This window comes from Bos indicus, chromosome 9 (assembly GCF_029378745.1).
Source record: "Bos indicus isolate NIAB-ARS_2022 breed Sahiwal x Tharparkar chromosome 9, NIAB-ARS_B.indTharparkar_mat_pri_1.0, whole genome shotgun sequence".
NCBI classification, from domain to species: Eukaryota; Metazoa; Chordata; class Mammalia; order Artiodactyla; family Bovidae; genus Bos; species Bos indicus.
The window spans coordinates 28110232-28136576 of record NC_091768.1 but is presented as its reverse complement, the minus strand read 5'-3'; the positions used below and the strand labels follow the sequence as shown (position 1 = coordinate 28136576).

The following is a 26345-nucleotide window of genomic DNA, read 5'->3' as shown; positions in this document are numbered from 1 at the left end:
TGCTGTCCATCTCTCCCCTTCCCGATCCTCAGGGAGCAGTGATAGATGTCATTCAGCGGCTGCCTTGTTGGTTGTTCCCTGTGGAGTAGCAGCTGAGAGAAAATGCATTCAGGGTGCAGAATGTTAACAGAAAAGACATTTTAGAAAATCTCTAATGAGAGTGGGACATATGTGGTCTGGCGCTCTACGGCAGATTCACATTAGCTACAATTTCTCTGCCTGCCATGAATAGTTGTTTAAAAAAGTAAGAAGAAGGAAGAAAAGAGAGAGAGAGCATAGCAGTGGGGAGGTTTGATTTTTCCTACCCCACAAATTTGCCATAGCCTATGAGAAAATCAGAGAGCAATGCTTGATCACGCTGACCCTTCTTATCCTACTTATTAAAACAGATTGGTCCATAAAAAACAGATTATGTAGTGCATAAGAGTGTGTTTCGGAGAAGGCAATGGCACCCCACTCCAGTACTCTTGCCTGGAAAATCCCATGGATGCAGGAGCCTGGAAGGCTGCAGTCCATGGGGTCGCTGAGGGTCGGACAAAACTGAGCGACTTCACTTGCACTTTTCACTTTCATGCATTGGAGAAGGAAATGGCAACCCACTCCAGTGTTCTTGCCTGGAGAATCCCAGGGACGGGGGAGTCTGGTGGGCTGCCGTCTATGGGGTCGCACAGAGTCGGACACGACTGACGTGACTCAGCAGCAAGAGTGTGTTTTAAGTTTAGAATAGGCATGTACCTATATATATATATATATATATAAATCTTATTCCTGATGCTTTAGAACCATGTATGAATATATATGCATGTATACTATATAATTAAATAATTTGCTACACATAAAAATCTGTGTCTAGTGAATAAAAGACCTAGAGAACCTATTTATTTAAAAAGCACTATTAGAGATCTATATGCAAGTATGAATCAAATTCATTAGGTCTAACTCAAGCTAAGCAAATAACCAATCCTTTGCCTAAATGAGAAATAACTATTTTACTGAATCAAAATCAATACATGTCTCAAAATCAAAGCCACCTCACAAGTAGATAATTTAGAAAACACTATGTCTTTATCATGGTTGAGTTAAAACTATAATGCAATTATTTTAAAAACAAATGCTCTTAAATCATAACATAATTTCTTAAATGATATATTTATATATCTGATAAGCTTTTACAGGTAAAATTTCCATTATTTACCTAATAATACATTTATCTAATTGAGATGGCAGCTCTTCTCAATAGAGAGCCTGAATTTAGCAAAGGCATTTGTTTAGCTGATAAAATCACATTTGTGCTTTTATTTCTAAGTCTTAAGTGATAGTTGAACATTCTTTTAATAGATAAATAGTTCTTTTATGTGAAAATGAAATTAGTAGATTGAAAATGGAAAGGTAATATAATGCTATCTTCAATAATTCTGGTTACTGTTAGGAATAAAATACAATATATGTGACCTAGAAAATAGATATCATTTGGAAATATTTTAGTGATGAGTCCCCATCAATAGAATATGTACCCTAAATAAGTAAGATACTAAAAATGAACATTGAAAAGTGTATTTGTATTCTTAGTTGCTAGATGAGTATTTTGGTACTCCCATATATAAATGGAATGAATTTTTACATGCTGTATTTATGGGAAAAAAATAAAAATATGCTTGGTACATTTAATCAGTTTCATGTGATTCTTTTGTTTTTGTGATTATTTTCTTTTTGAAAAGACAATCTACAATGCAAAGTATTTTAGGATTTTTATAATAATTTTAAATAAGTATATTAGTGAATCAGAAGATTAATTTTCCTGTCTATCACAATAAAATAGTCCATTCAAAATATTTTTTCTTTATTTACTATGTTTTTCTACCCAAAATATTGCATAAAAAACATACAGCTTTGCTAGAGATGATAATTAATTTTTTAATTGATTCAAGGCAATATAATCATCTTTAAAATTGAAGAAAGGCTTTGGGCTTCAAAGATTTAATTTCACTCATGTCTCCTGCATTCTAGGTGGATCCTTTACCAGCTGAGCCACAAGGGAAGCCCAAGAATACTGGAGTGGGTAGCCTATCCCTTCTCCAGTGAATCTTCCTGAACCAGGAACTGAACTGGGGTCGCCTGCATTGCAGGCAGATTCTTTATCGACTGAGCTATCAGGGAAACCTCTTTAAATATTACTTTGAAATAAAATTACTTAAATACAAAAATTGGTTATTTACTAAAAAAACAAAACAAAACACTTTTCCTTTCTTTTTTTCCTTTTCAAAATACATTTTCAAAAAATATACCTTTTCCTTCATATAAACAAACATTTCCAAATATTACTTTTGCATTCAGGGAAAAAAGTGATTCAAAGATAAAATATGAGAGTAGATTACAAAGACAAATACCATATAATTTCACCTTTATGTATGGTTCTCAAATTCCATATCTTGTACCTTATAGTAGGAAAACTTATTTTCAGTTTCATTGTCCAAATAGCGTACTCAGTAATGACATTTTTAACTTTTTAAATGCAAATCTTATAGAAGCAAGTCCTTAACTTTAGCCCTCAACTAAAATTATTAAAGCTATCAGAATAAGGAAAACATTTTAATGTTTAAAAAACATTGATAGGAATAGTCTGCACAGAGAAGATCCCACAATCTGTGTGGGGAAGCTCAGACTGTGTACCAGCTTGCAACCAGGAGTGGATTTAGGCAAGGAAAGATTCAACAAGGGCTAGAGATGTTTGACAATAAGGTCCTCAGCAAACCTCTTAAAACTCCACCCTTTTATGTTTACAAACACCTTTCTTTAAAGAATGTCATTTACATTCTACCTTCATTTAATTGCTCTATTTCTGTGAAGTATGGATGTAAGTTTGACATCAGTCTTACTGAAAAGCAGCACTATATGTAAGATACAAAGTTTTCTAAGGTCATAAATTTAGTCATTGTACAAAATGGATTTAATAATTCAATGTATCTTCTGAATTATGTGCTCTTGCAGAGCTACAGGAATGTATGGATACTTTTTCTGATACTTATTCTATATTATTTGAAGATATACCTTTTAATAAAATTGCTGTCATTTTCCTGGATGGTTGTTCTTCAAAGAGTACACAAAGGACAGAGAGTATGTGTCCTTTAAATAATTTCAGATACTAACTCAAATTCTCTTTTAAAAGTGCTTCAACACGCATCTTTAAATATGTGAACACAGTTTAGTGTTTCTATAAATAAAATTTAATTTCCCAATTATTGTATTTCCTTTCAGGTATATTCACTTATACACATCTTTTACTCCCTTCTCAAGGCTGATCTTCATCTTTTTCAGGTTTTAATTTCACTGCATCTGTTTCTTGCCCCACACTCTCTTAGAACCTCTGGCCGCCTCCTCTGAATGTTTACCTTTCTGTTCATGCTTGGACACGGCTGCAGCATCTTTCTCGTCCTTTTTAGGTTTGGGTGAGGTTTTCTGTACTTCTTTTACTTTAGTAGCTGTTTGCTTCACCTTCTCCTGTTTCACACCTTTCACTTCCTTTTTAATCTTTTCTTCAATCTTTTCTCTAGTCTTAGCTTTCTTCTCTTCTGTATGGAGTTAAATAAAAGTTTAATTATATAAGTAAAAAAATATATATAACATATTTTTAAACCAATGCAGCATTTTATCTTTCATTAGTTATTAAGAACAATTTTAAAAGAAAGAGAAAAGAAAAACAAATTTAAAAACCGTGTCACTGACATAAATTGTGACTATTATTTGACTTTTATACAGCTTATGAAGTGGCATGTTAGAGTACTGAAAAAATGTTAACTTGAAAGTTGGGCATTTTCTTAATTTGTACACAAAAACATTATTTTTTAGGTAGTCAGGAACTGAGTATATCAAAAGGGAGGCATTTGGATTCTGCAGGGCAGTTATATATAGACATGCTCAGTGAAAACCCATGTCTGTACCAAGAAGCCCAATGAAAGAGACCTTTTAAATGGATATGGTCATTTTGTTCTACAAATGAAATATCTTCAAAGTTATTCAAGAAACTAAATTTTCAACACAATAGTTTTTAAAGATAACTACTGTGAATGTAAATGTAAAATGATTTGTACTGGTAATGAATATTAGAAACAAAAGAATAAAACCCATTAAAAGATAACTCAAGAGACATTCAGTCTTTAATGGTTTGACTTTAAAGTAATGGAAAGAGAGTAGAAATTAAGATGTCGGCTCCTGTGTCAAAAATAATAATTCAATTGTCTTTTAAAGCCTTTGTGTGTGTGCTAAGTCGCTTCAGTTGTGTCCGACTCTGTGCAATGCTAAGGACTGTAGCCCACCAGGCTCCTCTGCCCATGGGATTCTCCAGGCAAGAATACTGGAGTGGGTTGCCATTTCCTCCTCCAGGGATCATCCCAACCCAGTAATCAAACCTACATGTCTTATGTGTCCTGAATTGGCAGGCAGGTTCTCCTAGTAAACAGCAAGGGCTATAAATTAGAATACATATGAATTTTTATTTATATTCTATATGTTCATATTCTTAATTTTATATTAGTACATGTATTTGGAGGAAGAGGACTGGGACTGTGAATAAATGAGTCTGTGAATGTTTCAATTTTTTTTTTTAAAGCAACAATAGTATAGTACATTTGTGTAAAATGTTTATAATAGATGCTGCATATAGGACATTTACTCTACGGGATCACACATAATCCTTGACTTCATAGTAAGTCTACTATAGTGCTGGACTCTGTCATTTGCCTATGTAATAGGTAGACTTTATTGTCATTCATGTTGCAGAATTTGATGAAAATATTATAATCAAGTTTCCTGACTTTGTGCAGTAAAGAATAATTTGAGACTAAGACAAGATAATATTATGAAGTCTTGCAAGGAGAAGGATAAACATGATAATGCTCATGAAACCAAAATAACCTGCAGTTCTACATTTAATTGAATGGGCTACCACCTCCCAAAGTTTCCTCAGAACTTTGCAGGGAGATATTGATGTTGTGTTAGGGGTAGAGGGATATTTCTATGATCAAATAAATTGGGAAACATTAAGCTAAACTCATTTCTTTTCTATGGAATTTCTCAAAGCTAATGTGTATTAAGAGTCTTAAGGGAGGTAGATTATGCTATCCACTGTTTCCCAAAGCTACTGACCATAAAACTCTCATAAAAGAATCACCCACTTACTCCACAAACTTCCAACATCTTGGTGGCTTTTGTGACTTCAATCAACTGGGGATTTTCTTCTACTCCCTTTAAACCTCAAAGTCTCCTTTACTGCTTTCTGCTGCTTCCTACAGCAGACACATACATTGCTATGACTGAAACCAACACCTCTGTCCAGACGACTTTCAGTCAACATTGTTTCAGGACCCCACACCAAAATATTTATCAGTTTCTGCCTGGAGAAGAAGTTCCTTTGAGAGGGCCAACAACACCTCTAAGTCATAGAATTCACATATGATCTAACAAACACTTCCAGAGAGCCTATCATGGCCTGGGTTCAAAGCCAGTTGCCAGAGCTCTGAAGATCAGCAGATTCCTATCTGAGGAATGTCAAGTAAAAGCCTGTGACACCCAATTAAAAAAAAAAAAAGGAAACAAAACCAAAAAACCCTTTGATATCTAGCTTTATTATCTCTCCTCTCATAGCATTTTTCCAAAAATTCCTTTCTCCAACAGACTACTTTGTTTTTTAAAAATTATCTCATGTATTCTCTACATGTCAAATATTTCCAGGCTATATCATATGTATGTTCCATATCTTACACATGTATAAATCCCTCTGTGCTCAATTCATATGCAACAAATGACTCTGCCCTTGGAACTAATCATTTACTCACCAGTGCTTAGATTTGTCTCAACTTTTGTTTAAACACACATGCTATACCCTACGATTTATCTTGTATTACAGATGGCTTTCACATATCTGTCTTCCCTACCAGACTGAGAGAAATTTGAGAATAGGAATTATATATATACTATTCATTTTGTAGCAACATAAGGTCTAGCACAGTACGTCTTTCAGAGAAAATGAAGAATAAATGTTATAAATGAACAATTTCGTTTTAGAAAACAGTAAATTATCTTTAGATCATGTACACAACATAGAGACATATAGATTACATATGTAAATATGTGTTTAGAAATGGACTTGACCACAACCTGGAAAATCTGCCAACTAGCTTTTTGTTTGTACTTTTATATGTGTGAAATTATTATCGTGGTTACCTTAAATGACACCTGATCACTTCTTGTAGGTAGCAGCTGATTTAACTTTAGCTTTGTACTATGAAATTAGACATATGAAATTAAGATTTACTTTTAGTGCCATTACAATTTACAAATGAACACAGGTCATTTTCTTACACACAAGACTACACCTAAAACAAATTCATTTATCTGTGGTTTTTAAAGTATAAAAATAACAAAATTTTCTCTTTTAGACATTTTTAGTGATCTTCATCTTTCAAACAGGTAATGTTTCCTCACATTAAAAATAAAAAATGGATGAGAATGCAACAGTGATGTGGATATAATGTGGAAAATGCCATAAAAGTAAATCAACACCCAATTTATATTTATTTTTATCAAATTAGATAGGTATTCTTAAATTTTGTGCCAAAATACTTTTCCTGATCTTTCTCAAAAATAATTTAATTGACAACTGCCTTTAGGAGTTAATTAAGGAACAATGAAGCAAAAAGTATTGTCATGTTCAAATCACCCAGCTCAATTTGGGAAGACATTTAATTTATTACTTTTGTCAAATGGAAAACCAAATAGCCTAAACGAAAGAATGACATCAGCATATTTGATCCAATTTTGGAATACCCATTAGCAATCTGTACCAGAATCAAAATATCTTAATCAAAGAAGGGAAATCATATTATGCAATAAACATGCTAACAAACTATACCTTTTTGGAGTTAGGAAATAACCTATATCAACTCTCGTTCATTAAGGAAATGCCAACTTTTAACTTTATCTCAGTTACTTATATTCTTATTAAGTATTTTTGATTTTTGGTAGGCCAGGTTGACTTACCATGGCTCCCAAAGACTCCTACTTGCCTACTTGTATAATCTTCATCCTTTGAATATGGACTGGCCTAGGAATTTGATGCAGACCAATAGTATGTGGTTTCCATGGTTAGTTTACATAAGATTGCTATTTCTGTCTTACTAGCTGACTCTTTCTCTTGCTGAATTTGATGACTCCAGCAATATTGGTGAGACTCATGTGGCAAGAACTGAGGATGGCTCCTGCCAATAGCCACCTCCTCCCCCCCAAAAAAACTGAGACTCTCTCAATTCAATAGGCCTTGAGGAATTGAATCTTGCCAACAGTCATTTAAATGAACTTGGAAATAATTCTTCCCCAGCTGAGCCTTCAGATGGGACTACAGCCCTGTCTAACACATTGATCACAGTCTTGTGAGACACTGTAAAGTAAAAGACTGAGCTAAACCATGTCCAGATTGTCTGTGTGGTAATTTTTATACAGCAAGAAATAATTAGTACAGTATTAAATAAATATTTGTTGAAGAAATAATTGATGCTTGAAGAACTTTATTTAATTAGCTTTGGAAAGAATACTTGATTTATATTCGGTTCACTTGGGGTTTGGTCTTAGTTCAATTACATACTAGTTTTCAATCTGGCCAAATTGTTTTCTCTTCTCAGAGGTAAATTTCTTCATCTGTTAAGTTAGGTAATTAATTGGGATAGTCTCTAACATCCTTACTATCTTAAAGTTTCAATTCATCCATGTTATCTTCAAAAAATGATGTTTTGTTATCTCATGGAAAAATTTAGTAAAAAAGACATCGTCCTCAAATATCTAATTATTTTACATTTTATAGGTAAACACTAAATTTTGAAAATAGATTCCAATTTTTATCCACATGTTTAGTCTCTTGAAAATACTAGATTGAAATTTCCAAAATATATTGATCACATAAAACCTATATTTTAAAATAAAAGGACAGATAAGATAAAATGGCTAAGTAGGAGGACACAGAGCTCACCTGCCCCCACGAACACATCAAAAATACATATATATGTGGAGCAATGCTCACTGAAAACAAACTGAACATTGGCAAAAGACTCTTTTTATAACCAAAGCTCTGTAAAAAATACACACAAAACCAGGTAGGGAGGGAAGAGAAGCAATTAGGTTGGACCTGCACCTTTATGAGAGGATACAGAAGAGGAACAGGATTACACAGGCTTGGAGATTCCCTTCTGGGAAGTGAGCAGTTCAAAAGACATATAGGCCACCCCAGTCCTGGGTCTAACATCAAGAGTATGAGTCCCCTTAGCTGATTTGAAAACCAGTGGGACCGACAGCAGGGCTGGAGGAACGTAGACTATGCTGGGGAAGAACACACACATGCTCACTTTTTCCTGAAACAAGGCAGAGGAAAAAAATTGAACTGCCTTTGCTTCTAGACAGTTTCTAGTGACCACCGCACTCGTACCCCAGCCTGAGCCAAACACCCCTCCAGCCACGCTTGTTCTGTGGTACAGCTCCACACCAGGGCAAAGGCCGCCACAGCTGAGGAGAACGCATAGTTGTAAAGGACAGAGCTGGCTCATCTGAATGGGGTGATGGCAGTCATTCCTGGCACTTATAGCAGATAGGAAGTGGACCAGAATTCGGCCGGTGCTGGGACCACCCCAGCCTGCACCCTGAACCACACTGAGCACACGCTCCAGCTCCTCATGCTCTAACACTGCTCTGCTCTACGCTGAAGGTGCCAATGCCTAGAGTCAGGAGAGCACACACTTAGCAGGAACAGAACCAGCTCCGTTTCAATTATCAGGGCTTCTCCTGCAGCAACTTGGGACTGGATCCAATCCCCAACAGGGTGGTGTGAGCCTCAGAACAGAGAAGAAGCCCATGCTTACACCTGGCTCTGGGCCTAGACCCTCCATGTCCAATCCCACATCCTTCCATGGTGAGAGCAGCCACAACCCCATGGGAGAATGAGACTCATGCTCACATCAGATCCACCCCTCCCACCAAAGCCACTTGGCACACGCAGACCACAGATGCACTCCCACACAAGGACAGCCTTCAAGACTGGGGTAGGCTACTGCATCACATAATATCATACAGAGAGTTAAGAAAAATGAGAAGATGGAGGAATTTGTTTCAAGTGAAAGAACAACAACAAAAAACTCTGAAAAAACAACATGAATCGGAGATAAATGGTATCAGATAAAGAGTTCAAAGCACTAGTAATAAGAATGCTAATTGAATTAGTGAAAAGAATAGACAAACCATGATAATTTCAACAAGAAACTACAAAATATAAAAAAGAAACAGACAGAACTAAAGAATACAATAACTGAAATGAAAACACACCAGAAGAAATTAAGAGCTGACTAGGTGAATATAAAATAAATAAGCTACATGGCTATATGGTACAACAGGGGAATACAGACAATATTTTATAGTAACTTTAAATGGAATATAATCTTTGAAAATTTTGAATCATTATGTTGTATACCTGAATACAATATAATATTGTAAATTATAATATATTGTAAATCAATTTACTGTTGTAAATCAATTATATTTCAATACAAATACAAATGTATTAAAAATAAAATTACAAAAAGACACACATATGATACCATTTATATAAGGAATCTAAAAAATAATACAAAGGAACTCGTTTACAAAACAGAACAGACTCACAGATACAGAAAACAAACTTATGGTTTCTAAAGGAGAAGGTAGGGAGGGATAAATTAGGAGTATTGTTTAATAGATACATATCCCTATGTAAAAACTAGATAATTGACAAGGATTTACAGTATAGCACAGGAAACTATATTCAATATCTTATAATAAACTATGATGGAAAAGAATTTGAAAAATATTCATATACACATAACCAAATTGCTTTGGTATGTATCTGAAACTAACACAATATTGTAAATCAACTATACTTTAATATATATATAAATAAAATATGAGAAAGAAAATTGAATTTAGTAGATAGGACTGAATAGTTAGAAACTATGTTTTGTAGATAATCTATAATTTAGTAGATAATATTGAATATACAGAATCTATATTTTTCTAACATCAAACAATTGACAAATTTAGAATAAAAACTAGTTAATGTAGTCTTCCAAAGTTTATAACATTACATTTATATTCTAACTGCTTTTTTCTTTGGTATATTATCAAGACAGTTTAGGCCCTTACTGGCTTAAAATATTGATCAAGATGATGCATTATCCTTCTTGAAAAAAGAAATCCTTAATGTCAGTGTTCTAAAATTAAACTCAAGGTGTAATACTGATTAAACTGTAAATCAGGTATGTTTGTACTAGTTTGCCATTGTTCTAGAAACTGCTACAAATTTAGCTACTTAACCCAACAACCAGAATCTATTATCTCCTGGTTTCCATAGTTCAAAAGTCTTGTTACAATGTCGCTCAAACAAGTTTTCAGCTTAGGGTCCACAATGCTAAAATCAGCTTGTCAACTGGGCTACATGTTGCTACATGTTCTGAAGAAGGGCTGGCTTCCACACTTCTTCAACATGTTGGCAGGATGCATTCCCTTCTTATACTTTCCATGTGCCTCCCTCAATTTTCAAGCTAGTAATGGCGGCGAGTCCTTTTCACATGTCAAAATCTTTCTTTTCTGTCACTTCTCTATGTTTTTTAAGGTTCATGGGGATTACACTGAGCTCATCTGGATAATTCAGGAAAACCCCCATATTTTAGACCTATCTGAACTATTTTTGCAGACTGCTTTTTGCCATATAATGTAACACAGTCAAGGGGAAGACACCAAGGGGTGAAGGCCATGGGGGCCAAAATTCTGCCTGCCACAGACAGGAAAGCTCTTCAATTTCTTCTCATATTTGAAATGCTCTATTATTTTAAGTATTCACTTTTATTATTCTTTTACATATATCATTTCAAATGTAAAGTCAAATTTTTTGTAAAGGAAATGCTAAATGCTTACAATCATCCAGCTGCTACCCCAAATATATTGCTTTTAAAACAGAAAGTATAACTTACCTTTTGCCACTGTCTTTGTTTCTGGTTTTTCTTTTTTCTGAATTTTTTCCTTGTGAGTTGCTTAAGCAGAAAATTTTATATTAGTACACACTTTTAATAGATTTCAAGACTAAGCTTTTTCTTTACCTCATTTTTACAGCCACCAAAATCATAGGCTAGTTTGATGACATTAATGAACCTAATCTAGGAATTTTTTAAAAATCACCAATTTAATAAAAACTATAAAAAAAGTTAATTTCAAAGACTTGGCATTAAGACTTAGAAAGCATTTGAAAGCTAGTCTCATCCTTCTGTTTAAAGTTACCATTCTAAACGGTATTTTGGAATTGTCTCCAGGAGAGACAAACAGAAAAAATAATTTTATAAGAATTTGTGGAAAGATGTATCATTTTATCAGGAGGAAGCTCTGTCTTTACAATTAAAAGAAATAATTAAATCAATATTAGAGCTTTGATTAAGAATAGTGTGTCTTAGGACTTGACTTCCCTGGCAGTCCAGTGGTTAAGACTTTGCCTTCCAATGCAGGGGGCGAGGGTTCAATCTCTGGTCAGGGAGTGAAAATCCTACATGTCACATGGTCAAAAAGTCAAAACATCAAATAGAAGCAATATTGTAACAAATTCAATAAAGAGTTTAAAAATGGTCCACATTAAAAAAAAATAAAGTAGTATGACAATATGAATTTATTGTATTGATTTCTATTTTCTTTACATAGACTAGTAAACTCTTGTGTCTCTTAATGGCTTAAGTAAATGAGTTCAGAGAAGTACAACAGCATGTGAAGGTTATTCCTATATTTCAAATGTATTAAACAGTGCAGTTTAATAGTTATCCAAATCACTATACATTTTTCAACATGTATATACTATTTATTAAAGATTAATAAGGAGAGTTAAAGAAATTAAAGAAAAGTAAAGATAAAATAGTAGATTTTAATGAAAACATCCAGGTTAAGGAAAGAGTCAAATTATTAGGGTAAAAAACTGGAGCCCTAATTATTTTCATTTTTCTAACTATATCCTAGGAATATTAATATCCATCAGTTTTACTTGTATTATAAAAGGAAAATGATGTGCTTAAAACATATATTTAAATAATCTTCTTAAAATACAGTCTATGAACGGTTTCACCAGAATTTTTGAGAGATGATACAAGCCTCATAGAAAGCTTAGAGAAGAAAGTCCATGAGATCGTAGCAGCTATGGAGTTACCGAGAGAGCAGGCACCTGCACTTCCAGGGTTTCAGCCTTTCCACCCCTAAGCCTGCCCCATGGTCATCTCTACTACCACTTGGGGTTATGGGTAACAGTTTAGAAAATATTAGCTGAAGGAGGAATAACATTCGAGGTTATTGGGCTACAGCATAATAACTGTCTCATAAAAAGCAAACGCCTTTAATTGGTATACAGTAAATAAAAAGACACAACGGTTCTGTTTCAGCATCTCAATTTGGGTAAGTTTCCTTCAAATGAATGATTTAGTGGCAACAAATTCTCAATTAATTTTAATTAAAAGTATCTGGCCATTGTAAAGATTGAAAAATCACAAGAAATATAAGATTATTTCCTTTAGTCGGAGTACACAGAATCTGATGCCAATAACTGTGTAAGTCAATAGCTGGTAGGAAATGGACACCTGTTTCTAGAACAGAGAAGATGACTGTACTGAAATTCATGGATATTATCACAAAGTAAACCTTAATAAAAGAACAACTATTTAGTTCAAATATCCAAATGTGAGTTTAGAATAGAGAAGAATGAAGCATGTTTCAACTGATCTGATTTCTAAGCATTGTAAATTCTAGCTAAATAGAATGCTTTACAAAATAAAATTGCTCAGTAGTCTATGTGTATTGTAGATACAAAAATCAGCTGAAATCTAGCCTAAATATCCTAGACATGATCCACTTTAAAACAAAAGCAAAAAAATTAACTTAGAATTTTATATCATATTAAAATGGATTTTTGATGAATTAAAGTTAAATATGAACTTAATTTTTAAAACTTGAGAGATATTACTAATTATTGAATTAATCCTTATATGAAGATTCAAGAGTAGAAATACCAAAAGAAAATATCAACATATCTAGCCACATAAAAATTCAAGAATATAAATAACACACGCTTATCACACATATGTACTCACACATGTCTATTCATACAGACAGAAACCCTTACATTAACTATGACACTGAGAAATGCATTTGTAAATGCAATAGGCCAGTTACATATAGCCAGTTTAGACACACACACATATCATCAGGAGAAACAGGAAGTAAGTGTGAAGAGTTACATAAATGTGTATCACTAAAAACCATATCTAAATCTTTAAATCTACAAATAATAAGTAATCAAAAGATAGAGTTAATATAGCTTAAGATATATATTTAAATATCTCCATTTAAATACTATGCAGCATTTTTAAAAGAATGAAGGAAATATCTATTTACTGATATGAAAAGACATCTAGGATGTAATATTAAACTATAAAGCTAGAATATAGGACATGCTAAATTATATGTAAAAATAGGGAGAGACAATAATATATATTGTCTTATAAAGGCAAAACAAAGTTTTGAAAAGATGCTCATAAAAGTAGCTTGCCGTCTGTTTGCGTGGGTAGATGAGAAAAGGGATCAGAGGGTGGGAGCAAGGCAGGAGCGTGCTTTCATAAGTACCTTTACATGTTAAACAGTGAGTGCACATTGCTTATTCTAAATAAATAAAAGCTAAAAAAAGTTTTTAAATCCAGTCTAATACATAATCACCAAATGCAAGTTAAAGTAATAGACTATACTTTTTAACCTATCAAATTAGCAATTATTTTTTGAAATTATATCCTCATTGGCTAAAAGCAGCCTTAGAACTGTCAGGAGGAGAAATTGATACATTTCTAGAAAAGAAATTGGTAATGGATTTCAAGAGAGTCTTAAGTATTTTATTTCCTTTAACCCAGAAATTGTTCTTTTTACATTCAATTCTAAGGAAAATTATCATAATATAGTTTCAAAAAATAAATTCATGGTCATCTAAAATCTAACATAAGGAAGAAACGGTCAAACAGTGACGGGCCAATGAGTAAAACAGCAGTAAGAAGAAATCCATACCTTTCTTCTCAGGTTTTTCTTTTTCTTTTAGCTTGTCTTTTTCTTTATGTGTAACTGAAAAGAAAGACGATATTTTTCATTTAAATAAAGGGAATACAAGATGAGATACATGGCAGTCCTTGGTGTCAAAAATTACCTACTGCCTTTGGATATTTTTATTTAACTAGTATGAAGCTTTACATAGGTTTAAATGTTAATTATAGATATTTTAAATTTCTATTTTTATTTCATAAGTAAGGAAAAATACACACCGAAACTAGTCTGATTGAAAAGAGTATCCCTAAACTTTTCCAAATCTTTAACTTCAGTTTAATGAATTGGAAAATTTTTTAAAATGTGAAAGTTGCTTAGTTGTGTCTGAGTCTTTGCGACCCCATGGAATTCTCCAGGCCAGAATACTGAAGTGGGTAGCCTTTCCCTTCTCCAGGGGATCTTCCCAACCCAGGTCTCCTGCATTGCAGGTGGATTCTTTACCAGCTGAGCCACAAGGAAAGCCCCAAAATGTATTATGCTATATGCCAAAGAAGGCCAACTCAATACTGGAGAAATACTAAAAATATAAAGACAAAAATACAGAGATAATCTAAATATGAAGCAAAGAACACTCAATCTAGTATATGCAATATATGTTAATCTTCTTCAGAAAATTTCCACACTAAAAGTTTTTGAAATTATACTGAGGCGAGACTAGAAGGACACCAAACTGTTTCAAAGAAAACAAAATGTAATTCAATATGAGCTATGATTCAATTAATTAATATAGTAGGGCTCAAATTTAAGTCATAATCTTCCCCTATAATTTAGTCATAACTCTTATTAATGGCACCTCCAATTATCCAACCTAGTAACTTGGGACTCATCCAGGATTCATCTTTTCTTTCTCATTTTTGTTCATTTGCCAAGTTTCTTCAATTCTACCTTTAAATATCCCTCTTACTTATCTTCTTCTATCCAATATTACATTTCCAACCTACCATTTATTTACACTAAAATATAGAAATTGGGTTAGGGATAGCGCTAGGATTCCCTGGTAGCTCAGCTGGTAAAGAATCTGCCTGCAATGTGGGAGATCTGGGTTCGATCCCTGGGTTGGGAAGATCCCCTGGAGAAGAGAAAGGCTTTCCACTCCAGTATTCTGTCCTTGAGAATTCCATGGACTATACAATCTATGGGGTCACAAAGAGTCAGACATGACTGAGCGACATTCACTCTCACAGAAAGAGCACTGGCTATGTGTTAAGACTTGGCTAGTCAAGACAGACTTCATCCTTGTCAACAATGGATGATGGATGCTAAACAAATAATTACAAAGGTAGTTAATTGCAGTTAAAATAATTGCTGCGAAGAAAATATTCAGGGACACATCAGTTAAGTTCAGTTCAGTCGCCCAGTCAAGTCCGACTCTTTGCAACCCCATGAATCACAGCACGCCAGGCCTCCCTGTCCATCATCAACTACCGGAGTTCACTCAAACTCACGTCCATCTAGTCGGTGATGCCATCCAGCCATCTCATCCTCTGTCGTCCCCTTTTCCTCTTGCCCCCAATCCCTCCCACCATCAGAGTCTTTTCCAATGAGTCAACTCTTTGCATGAGGTGGCCAAAGTACTGGAGTTTCAGCTTTAGCATCATTCCTTCCAAAGAACACCCAGGGCTGATCTCCTTCAGAATGGAGAAGCATATCAATGTTTAAAATGAGACCTAATCTAACCTGTGTGCTTGGGAAAGGTCCGCTGGTAGAAATGAGATTTAAGAATGTGAATGATGAGAAGAAATTAACCTAGTAGGGGAGTGGGAAGGAGAAAGGGAAAGAGACCATTTAAAAGATGGACTATGATATCCTTCTTGGGTATATTATTATTATAAATATTATTACAATAATATCCTGAATAGTATCTTGAACACTTAGATTTTGATTTTTCTGAGTCTCCGAGTAGCCTCCCTAACATGAAAATCTGATCATATGTTGATCTGATAAAGTGTTAGTATCTCCCTCCTTGCCTAGCATGATAATCTGTCACAATCACAATAAACTGTGGAAAATTCTGAAAGAGATGGGAACACCAGACCACCTGATCTGCCTCTTGAGAAGTCTGTATGCAGGTCAGGAAGCAACAGTTAGAACTGGACGTGGAACAGACTGGTTCCAAATAGGAAAAGGAGTACGTCAAGGCTGTATATTGTCACCCTGCTTATTTAACTTATATGCAGAGTACATCATGAGAAACGCTGGACTGGAAGAAACACAAGCTGGAATCAAGAGTGCCGGGAGAAATATCAAGAACCTCAGATATGCAGATGACACCACCCTTATGGCAGAAAGTGAAGAGGAACTCAAAAGGCTCTTGATGAAAGTGAGAGTGGAGAGTGAAAAGGTTGGCTTAAAGCTCAACATTCAGAAAACGAAGATCATGGCATCTGGTCCCACTACTTCATGGGAAATAGATGGGGAAACAGTGGAAACAGTGTCAGACTTTATTTTTCTGGGCTCCAAAATCACTGCAGCCATGAAATTAAAAGACGCTTACTCCTTGGAAGGAAAGTTATGACCAACCTAGATAGCATATTCAAAAGCAGAGACATTACTTTACCAACAAAGGTTCGTCTAGTCAAGGCTATGGTTTTTCCAGTGGTCATGTATGGATGTGAGAGTTGGACTGTGAAGAAGGCTGAGCGCCGAAGAATTGATGCTTTTGTTGATGCTTTTGAAGTGTGGTGTTGGAGAAGACTCTTGAGAGTCCCTTGGACTGCAAGGAGATCCAACCAGTCCATTCTGAAGGAGATCAGCCCTGGGATTTCTTTGGAAGGAATGATGCTCAAGCTGAAACTCCAGTACTTTGGCCACCTCATGCGAAGAGTTGACTCATTGGAAAAGACGCTAATGCTGGGGGGATTGGGGGCAAGAGGAGAAGGGGACGACAGAGGATGAGATGGCTGGATGGCATCACTGACTCGATGGACGTGAGTCTCAGTGAACTCTGGGAGTTGGTGATGGACAGGGAGGCCTGGCGTGCTGTGATTCATGGGGTCGCAAGGAGTCGGACACAACTGAGCGACTGATCTGATCTGATCTGAGGTACTGTATCAAATATAAAAATATCTTATTATTCCAGTAATATGACATTTGCTTATCAAACCAATCTTACATATGAGGAATTTACCTTTGAACTTTACATTCCACCTGTAACAAATGCTTGGAGTTCCATAAATATATGGAACTTTGCATTTCTGCCTGCTGTGCCATCACCAAGATTTCTCACATCCACATTTCCTCTGTTTCATGCAACCTTTCAGCCCTGACTCAAATGCCTCTTTCTCTGCAGAGTGTTCTTTCATCTCCATTTATCCCAAGAAGGTGAACTCTCTTTAGAGGCTATGCCCTACTGTTTTATTTTTTTATCCTAGCTATCACATGGTATCAGTCACATGGTGGGCTCATTAGATATTATTGAATGAGAAAATTTCTAAAATATTATAAGAGCTATTTTTATCATGTAGTACAGTTCTATTTACTGGTGATGTTGTATAGATATAATATAATATGCATTGTTTGCTTGCAATCATTAACATGTTTTACATTAAAAAAATTCTTAAATAATTAAATCTCAGTGAGAAACAGAAGAAACAAAGATCATCCAGACATTGTTTCTACTTTCCACATTCAATGATTCTTTTGGGTTTTCTAAGTTTAATATAAAAATCTCACAAAATAAGAGAGGACATCAGCACTCACACATGACCAGAAATAGCTTTGGTTTCTTTGGATCACTATTAATTAAGCTGAAAACCAAAAGAAAGTCCTGGCAAGAACAAAGCCTCTTTTAAAGTTTCTCTAGGGGAAAGGAAGTTTGCATGAGATAAGCTTTGCTTTTGGAGCCCTGGTTAGCTAGACCCCCAGGAGACAACCTAATCTGTGTCTCTGCTTCTGTGAAGGACCAGACCTCAGCCACCTTGGACAGCTGGTTGTCCATTCCACTAAAGGATTTCCCAATTGATGTGTACATGAGCATAAATGGAAGAATTAATATGAAATCAAAAGAGCAAGGGGGCTGAATTCAGGCTCAAATTAGCATATTAATGCCTTATTCCTATTACTCTGGGGAAAAATCCAGTTCCTCACAGTCTAAGTTTTGATTTACAGACACAGTCCTGTATGCTGAAACTTCATTATCCTCTTCAGAAATGGTACCATAATACTGCTCAGTGAAGCAGCTGGAATCACATGCTCTAGGGAGCTGTTCACCACAGCAGACAGCCTCTGAAACTCCTTGGATAAAAACTTCAAACTTTGGCAAGACTGAGCTCAGACACTAAGGTTTGATATTACTTTGATCAAAACTGTGCCACCATCAATATCTGCCATAATAATCCCTCTAAAATAAAAGTAATCTGCTGCAACAGTTACATTAGGTCCTGTGTCTGTTTGCTTAGAATTCACAGAAGTTTTCATATGAAAGAAGAAAAAGGTACCTTTCTCGTCACCAGCTCTGTTGGCAAGTTACATCTTAGCTAGGACAGTTTTAACTCAGAGCAGAATAAGCTTGTTGCACCTGCTAGAGCTTAATTTGTTTGTCACCCTTATTTACAAGAAACAAAAGTCCCTTCGGCAGGCTGACAGTTAAAAACAAACGGAATCCGCCAGTTGGAGCGGACCTGATGTTTGGCATCTGAGTTGGCAGGGCCCCGCCGTTCCTGCACTTGCCCAGACTCTGACCTTTCCCTGACCAGAACACTCAGCTCAGCTCAACTCCAAAGTGCGCCTTTCGTCCTCCCCGCATGTCCCCTCTCCAGCACTCTGCCAGCTGTGCTCTGTGCTTCCACAGCTCCTGGTCCTGGCAACCTGCCAGGTGGACTCTGTGTCCTTTGCTGAAGTGTATCAGTGCTCACAGTGAGCTGACCCTGGGTTCTTTTAATGGGCACTACACTCCCAAGGGGCCAAGCAGCAGGCATTGAGGGCCAGGTTGTCAGAATCCTTTGCAGTTCTCTCTGCTCTTAGTTCAAACTCAAAAGTTTTGGCATCGAATGTTTTAAAGTACTGATTTATATAGGCTACTCTATTCGTTAATTGATGGTTAGCAAGAAAATTTAATGAAGCAAAATTCTGGAACATATACTTGATTTCAGAGCTATTGGACAGGACTAATCTTGGGTATCTAAAGCAAAAGGAATCAGATAGCACATTACTTTTGAATTGTAAAAGAATTTGGGGAGCACCTTGGTGGCTCAGATGGTAAAGAATCTGCCTGCAAAGTGTAAAACCTGAGTTTCATCCCTGAGTCGGGGAAAATCCTCTGGAAGAGAAAATGGCAACCCACTCCAGAATTCTTGCCTGGAAAATCCCATGGACAGAGGATCCTGGAGGGCTAAAGTCTGAAGGGTCCCCAAGAGGTGGACACAACTGAGGGACTAACCTTTCACTTTCATTTGGGGAGCGTGATTACCTGTAACAGATTTTACTGATTTTTCTTTTTGTTTTTAATATATTATTATTATTATTGCTATTTTTACTTATTTTTTGGTACGCCACACTGCATTTGGGATTTTAGTTCCCTGGCCTGGAATTTAGGATCTTAGTTCCCAGATCAGGGACCAAACTCACACCTTCTGCATTGGAAGTGCGGAGTCTGAAAAGCTGGACCATCAGGGAAGTGCCCCTCACCAAGTTTTCTTTTAATTAACTGCTCTATTTCTCAGATTTCTGGCACTTCTGTTGTGGGAGGTATTAGCACCGAAGTGGTTTATAAATTTTAAATAGGTCAACATTTTAAACAGCTTATAAAATTCATATATATTCACGTTTCCATTCATCATTTTTTATGAAAGAGCAAGATACACATTCATTTTAAACCCATTTTTAAAAATTTTGCTTTAGCCACCGCTAAATAAAAATGCCAGATGTACTCTTGGATAGTGTATATCTCTGTGTGCTTCTTCTTTGTAATTTTAATGTGTTGAATCTTAATTTTGTGCTAAGACAAAATGATCTACACACTTTAAATGATGATAATGAACTCAGTAGAAAAGCATTCTTGAGTAGAGAAACAGTTCTTTATGATTGTACTTTCCATTTTTCTTAAAGGAAGAATTTATCATTTTTAACATAAGCACACAATGTTAGAGCTGGGGGAACCTAAGAGATCAATTAGCCTGAATTTCTTTGTCCATGGATAAGAAAATACAGCTGCCTAAGTGTCCACGGTAGAGCAGAATAAGAACATAGTTATTCTGTTGCTAAACTAGTACTCTCCCCACAACCATGCTGTCTTGTCCATCCCAGGTCCTGTGCAGACTTGTCCTTATGTGCCAAAGTGCTGATTAGATTTCCTGAGCATGTTATCGGCAATCTAGCCTACAACAATGCACACACTTCTTTTTCATAGTAAAATTATATTTATTTATGTATTAAAGTGAAGATTAGGCAAATTATCTAAGGTTACAAAGCTCATTTGATACATACGCTTTCAATTACAAAATAGATCTTTTAATTCTAAAGGATTGGTGTTACTCCCAAATCTGATTTAATTGTAGGAGTAATTTCTGCTTCACCTGGGGCTACATGGCCACAGTCAGAACTGTAATCGTTTCCTCATAAAAGAATAATCGCTATGGAGGAGGAGAAGTATAGCTTTGTATAGGGCCTACTGTTCTCATTTTCCAGGTTTATCATACACAGCAGCCAGAGAAGAAAATAAGATATATTTTGCACTTTAAGGAGTCAATTAAGTCCAGCTGAGAGAAGGCAAAAGTGAGTTTATACAACATGGGATGACTAAATTAATCTGTGGACTTGAGAGCTCTTTCATAAAGGGCTCCAGGATATTTAGATACATTTTAATGCCCTGTCCTCTCTGGCATTTGAGTCTCAGCTTCAGCCAAATCCCTTGCCAACCTATGATTCCAGTCCTATAATTGTTTCTCAGAAACAATCCTAAACCAGTCTCTTAACCCTTTTTTAAAAAGGTCTGCTGACTTTAATTATGGTACGGAGAAAAGGTATGTAACCTTATTTGGAAACATAGTCTTTATAGAGGTAATCAAGTTAAAATGAGGTCAGGAGGGTAGGCCCTAATACAATATGACTGGTGTTGTGATGAAAAGGGGAAATTTGGATAGAGAAAGAAGAACACAGCAGGCAGCGACAGAGACCGGGAAGAAACACCATCTGAATCTGAAGGCAGAGACTGGACTGATTTGTCTACAAGCCAATGAAAGCCAGCACACCCTTCCAGTTCCTTCACCCCCTACCCCAGTCCACCGAAGGTGGGAAAAAGCCTGCAGATTCTCCCTCACAGCCCTGTGAAGAACCAACCCTGCTGAAACCTTGACTTTGGACTTTTAGCCTCTATGACTGGGAGACAAGAAACTTCTGCTATTTTAAACCACCCAGTTTTCGGTACTTTGTCACGCCAGCCCTAGGAAACTAATACTAACACTAATCCCTGGACTCCTCTTGTGCTCCCTCAACAGAGTTCCTACCAGGTTCCTTGAGGACTGACCCCCTGAACTAGCTGTTACATCTTCCGTTAAAGGTTCTAGAGTGCACACCTAAATCTCAAATTAAGGCCCTGCCAGAAAACCTACTCAGGAACTGAGGCAAGCAGCTGTTTCCTCAAATAGTGTTTCTCCTCCAGGATATTTCCTATAATAATAATCTTCCTGTAATGCAGGAGACAGCCGTTTGATCCCTGGGTCAGGAAGATCCCCTGGAGAAGGAAATGGCAACCCACTCTAGTATTCTTGCCAGGGAAATCCCATGGACAGAGGAGCCTGGTGGACTACAGTCCATGGGGTCGCAAAGAGCTGGACACGACTCAGCAACTAACACTTTCACTTTCCTCCAGGACATCTCTTTTTGGAGCACTCACCACACGACGGTGAGGCTATGTGCTTGGTTGTTTAGGTCTCTTCTTAGATTGAGTCCTATTCTTTGAATTCTTAGTGCTCAGTAGAGTGTTTGGCACAAAGTAATTGCAATGAATAAATTAATATGTATTACTGCCTAATGGCTATAGCCAGTTTTTCTATTTACACCATCTGTCTGCTGGGTCACTCCTCCATTCCCACCAATTGGCCTACTCAGATGTTAATTACATGCCCTTCCTCAGCACACACCCTGCCTTGTAAATTACCTCCCTATTCCTAAAGGTCAGTTCTCCACATGAACACTTGAAAACCCAAGTGGATGTAGCAGACACCTATTGCTCTGAATGCTTAAAAGGCCCTTCTATTGTCTAGGAGCCATTCTAGAGAGACAAAATGCTCTCACCTAGTTATATGTTTATCATCAAGTTCTAGTCTTTTCTGGTTTACTTTGTTCTATGAATATATTGATATGTTTAATAGTTAAGTAGAAGCGTAACTGTTATCTGAAACCAAAATTAAATTTGCAATTGAAAAAGAAATAAGATAATACTCAATTAAAGAGTAAACACATGGAGGGAAAAAAGGGGGGAGAAGTAAAAAATGAATTACTATTTTTCGCTGGATAATTGAATTTTGCTAATTTGATAATTGAATTTCTTTCTTTTTTTTTTTGTACTTTCCAAAGTGTCCAAATTAATCTGTATTACTTTCACTGATATTATTATATTATATACTTATTGTGGGTTTTTCTGATTACATGTTACAGACAGTTTTTGTTTTAATATGGAACTGTTAAATTCTTCAATTGCCTCTGACCAAATAAATTTGACATTACAGTGGCCTAGTTAAAGTTTCATAATTATATATATTTGAAAATAAACACAGAAATGGCAAATGAAATAGCTCTCCATCAGAATCAAGTCAATATTAACAAAATAGAGAAAACAAATGCTTTACTAATTAATTCATTGATATTTCAACATATGTTGAGTGTGTTTCATATGTTTGGCACTTTAGAGATATTAGAATGATTTTTGAGGAGACGGAAGGTGGCGGAGGAGTAGGTGGAAGTGGAGTACATCTCTCTCCACAGATATATCAGGAATACACCTTCAGACACAGGAGATCTTGCAGAACACCAGCTGACAGTGGGCAGGAATACCTGACCACTGGTAAAGAATATATAGAAGCACCCAAAACGCGGTAGGATGAAGAAAGTAGTGGGAAAAAAAACAGACTGGACCTGCCCTTGGCGAGTGGGGGAACTGAAGCAAGGGTCCCATCCCCATATGGGGCAATTGTTTGGGACAGAGGATATTAGAATCGTTTTCAATTTAATATAAGCACACAAACTCAGAGCTGATCCAATCCTGAGAGACCACTGAGTCTGAATCTCTTTGTTCACTGATAAGGAAACACAGAATCATATAAGCAAATGTCAACACAGACCTAGAACATATAAGACAAACTGTTTCTGCTCCCAGTGAGTTAGATCCACATACCCACATTTAAAATTTGGTGTCAAAATGCTTTAAAGGTTGAAGGCATGGATGTAAAGTAGCATGGAGGAAGTAACTAAATGCTCACAGAGTGAGCAATAGCAAAGGAGGCCTATTGAAGGATTTGACTTTCCATCTGAGAATCAAAGAAATGAGCAGAAGCCTGCCCTGTGGCTGATGGTCAAGAGGACAGGCATATAAAAGCACAGAATTACGAGATAGCAGCAGGGCTGGCTTAGGGACTGCCCGACAGTTCAGTCTGTGGCATGGGGTTGGGGGTGTTGGTGGGGTCTGGACTGCAGTGCTGGTGCGAAGCAAGGAGAGAGTTGGGAATGGAAGGGACTAATGAGGAGGTTGCAGAGTAAGGACGGTAAGCAGTAAAGTGGACAAAGCTGGAAATGTGTAGGGCTATCTATTAGTGATCATATGATGAGGGCCTTTTATCTCAGGACAGACAGTGTGGCTTTTATCTCTGTATATAGCACTGTGGTGACAACAGATAGATTTAAGCCCATGAGTATGATTCATATGGATTTGAGAGGTTAATGGGGGCTTCCATAGTGGCTCAGACAGTAAAGAATCAGCCTGCAATGTGGGAGACCTGGGTTCGACCCCTGGGTTGGGAAGATCCCCTGGAGAAGGAGATGGCAACCCACTCCAGTATTCTTGCCTAGAAAATCCCGTGGACAGAGGAGCCTGGTGGGCTAATGCAGGGGAGGCCTGAGAGGTTAAGGCAGAAGTTACTTAAGAAGTGACTGTCACAACCTAACTGGTAGATGATTGTAGAAGGGATAATAATGGGAGAGGAGAGGTGAGAATGGACTAAACTAGAGTGAAAAGGGAGGACAACAAGGGGCTAAGCAGGATTGGGCTTTGGTGTTGAAAGACACCAACAAGTCAGGGATTGCAACTCAAAGGTCCTCAGAGATAAAGCAGATAGATAGATGTCTACTCCAGTAGTGACAAGGGAGAATGGAGGAGACTGATAAACAGAGGGTGCAGGTTCTACCTAATGACATCCAGGTGTAAGTTATTTTAACATACTGGCTGGTCAAAGAGAACTTCTGTGGGATATACTTGAAATCTAGGCCAGGAATTTGACTATATTCTAACCATGACCTCTCATTTGAAGAGGTTGACTTGAATTCCAGCCTTACCTCCCAAACGTTAAAGGAACCAGGATGGAATCTGCATATGGATATATATATATATATATATATATATTTGGCTTAAAAGAAAATTACAACCTCTTCTTTCTATTTTATTTTTGGCTGTGCTGGGTCTTCAATGATATACAGATTTTTCTCTAGTTGAGGTGAGTGGGGGCTGCTTTCGAGTTTCAGTGTATGGGCTTCACATTGTGGTGGTTTCTCTTTTTGCTGGGCGTGGGCTCTGGGACACGTGGGCTTCAGTAGCTGTGGCACATGGGCTCAGTAGTTCCCAGGCTCTAGAGCACAGGCTTAGTAGTTGTGGCACACAGGCTTGGTTGCTCCACATCATGTAGGATCCTCCTAGAACAGGGGTCATACCCATGTCACCCTCATTCCCAGGTAGATTCTTTACCACTGAGCCACCAGGGAAGGCCTGGATATATATACTTTAAAACCTATCCAGATGATTCTAAGGTCCAGTCAGGGGTGCATACCACTTTAGGTCAAAATGACTCCTAACTTTTTAGCTTGAATAACATGGGTGAATGGTGATATTAATTTTTAGGACAAAAAATACAGAGGAGTGAAGACATTTTGTGCAACAGAAGTTAATACACCAGCTTCTGCATAACATATCTCTTTAGACTCAGATATTTGCTGGCTTGTCTGTAATCATTGCAGGCTACTATTACCTCGGATATACTCTACCATTCCATATAAGAATTCAAGTGCTTTGATAACAAATTCCTAACTATCTATCATATATAACCATAACTGATATGCAATGTGGCATAGAGAAAATATTTAGACAAATGAGCAGTTATAAAACCACATTTATTTTCACTGAAATACTCGGGAATAGAAAGCACGTTTTATCCTGTTCTACCTGGATGAGGAAACTAAGCAGTAAAATGAAATCTTTTGTTCATACTTGCACGAAAAAAAAAAAAAAAATTGTAGAAAAAGTATCTCTGAAGCCTATTTCACTGTTGAACAACTGAAGCTCCATTTTCTCTTTCTTGAGAAATGTTCACTTTCCCAAAATATATTTCATCTATTCAGGAAATATATTCAGGTACTAATCTCTAGCCCAGCCTTTCAGAAGTTTATTTTAAACTTCAGCCAGATTCACTGTTTTAATTATGCAAAACTCACTTGTTTAATAAACCCACTCTACAGCCCGCTGCTCAAAGTCTTTAACAGCAGGATTCTAATAGAGCCAGGTCCAAAATGCAAATGGTACCATCTGTATCACCACATCCACTCCAGCAGCATTGCTATTAGATTAGTAGTACAGTCTGCAAGATAAAACAGCAGACACCCAAATCATGTGGAACCAGTTGAGTTTCTGTTTAACCTCCAGCCGATAGAAACACATAACCAGTTCAGTGATGGCTAGCTTAGTCAATCCATAGCCAAGAGCTGTGTCCAATTTCCCTGACTAAAGGAATTAAGAACCAAAAAGGGAAAGGGAGTAGAAAGAAGACGTTAGTTCTCTAAGTCCAAATATAAATAGGTTTCAACTGAGTAACCTTCATTGTCCCTGCTTGTATAAAGATTAGCTGACCAATCTGGAATTAATTCAAACATTAGGATTAAAGACATAATATTTGCAGAATGATTTGAACTCTTCACAAAAAGAAAGTACATGAAGTATATTAAAAAAGAAAACATGGTATTTTAGTGTG

General features: G+C 36.5%; 1 protein-coding gene across 50 annotated transcripts in view; it reads right to left on the bottom strand.

Annotated features, from left to right (window-relative positions):
• Positions 1–26345, bottom strand: part of TRDN (triadin) — a 415089-nt gene that overhangs the window by 269951 nt on the left and 118793 nt on the right. For all 50 annotated transcript variants that reach the window (XM_070795846.1, XM_070795842.1, XM_070795840.1 and 47 more), the window contains exons 6-8: positions 14146–14199; positions 11040–11099; positions 3390–3569 (exon numbers count right to left, since the gene is read on the bottom strand). In XM_070795846.1, the coding sequence (XP_070651947.1) occupies positions 3390–3569; positions 11040–11099; positions 14146–14199 (294 nt within the window). The remainder of the gene's footprint in view (positions 1–3389; positions 3570–11039; positions 11100–14145; positions 14200–26345) is intronic.